This window comes from Theobroma umbraticum, unplaced genomic scaffold, assembly GCF_002168275.2.
Source record: "Theobroma umbraticum cultivar Fairchild unplaced genomic scaffold, ASM216827v3 scaffold_81.0, whole genome shotgun sequence".
Lineage (NCBI taxonomy): Eukaryota > Viridiplantae > Streptophyta > Magnoliopsida > Malvales > Malvaceae > Theobroma > Theobroma umbraticum.
In genome coordinates this window covers 3,309,286-3,310,440 of record NW_018397268.1, presented here as the reverse complement: position 1 = coordinate 3,310,440, position 1,155 = coordinate 3,309,286, and the positions used below count along the sequence as shown (strand labels likewise).

At 29.9% G+C, this 1,155-nt stretch overlaps 1 protein-coding gene across 1 annotated transcript in view; it reads right to left on the bottom strand.

The window, feature by feature from the left end:
- The window catches only part of LOC110425517 (ATPase GET3B-like), a gene marked incomplete at its 3' end in the record, with an annotated part of 6,104 nt that extends 5,413 nt beyond the window's left edge, over positions 1–691 (bottom strand). Inside the window, exons 1-2 of the mRNA XM_021440440.2 lie at positions 638–691; positions 457–531 (exon numbers count right to left, since the gene is read on the bottom strand). Of these exons, the coding sequence (XP_021296115.2) occupies positions 457–531; positions 638–691 (129 nt within the window). The remainder of the gene's footprint in view (positions 1–456; positions 532–637) is intronic.
- Positions 692–1,155: the final 464 nt, after the last annotated feature.

Sequence of the window (1,155 nt, the reverse complement as noted above, 5' to 3'; positions counted from 1 at the left end):
ACTAATTCAAATGAAATTCATCTACATAGTGTAGGGCAGGAGGGTCTTCCATCATCCTATTTCATGCTACTGGCAATTTGATATCAAAATCTCTAGCTTTTCTGATGCTAGATTAGTAGGATTGCAAGATATTCTACTCATGAACTATCATTTTCATGTTATCGGAAATTTCTTGATCCAGTATTAAGAGGAAGCTGCCAAGTTACATGTGACAGGCATAGATACATATCAGATTGCGCAAGAGTGATACTCAGGACATTATGATAACTAAGTGTCATGCCATAGAAAGAAGAAATTCTCACTCACCGTTGGTGTAGTGTCAAAAACTATTTGAGTAAACATACTATATTATGGTGATTCAAGAAATTGCATCACCTAGCAAGAGCTTTCTGCAATCAATATGAAGCCCAAAAATGCAATAAAACGAGGAAAATAAGTAGAACACATAATGCTTACCTTTGAAATTGCGATAGCTTCATCTAAATCAGGACGTGGCATGTCAAGTGGTACTCCCAGTTTCCGCCCTTGTAACTTCATAAGTCAAAAGGAGCATCAGAATAAAAAATCATGATTCTAGATATTAGGAAATTTCGAATGAATAAAAGAGGGGTATCTGAAGTTGCAATAATGCTCAGACGTATATATAGAGGTTCTCCTGTTCTGCAAGCAACGCGAAGGCCATGCCATCCATGAAATCTTTGACCACAGTTCTACTATTGTTCTTAGTTGCATTTCGAAATTCTTCCTTAACCTTCTCTGAGTTTATCTTATCTAGAATTATAAATTTAACCTACTTAGATACAGGCTAGTAATACCACAAAGCCAATAACTAGCATATATACTTATTGAGGCAAAAGACATAATATACTAAACGATCAATCTCTTCAAATGATTTATGAAAAATATTTTTTATTTTTTAATTAATAAACTAATATAAAAAATACATATTTTATTTAAAAATCTATATTATTAAGGAATATGTTAAAAGTTTAAATTAAAAAATAAGTCATCTTTAGAATTTACATCTTGAAATTTTAGATTCTATTATGATGGCCCCCCAAAGTTTTTGGAATTTTTTATATATTATATATTTTTAAAAAATTTTAAAAATATTTTTTTATTAAATAATTAATATAATTAAAAAATAATAAAATA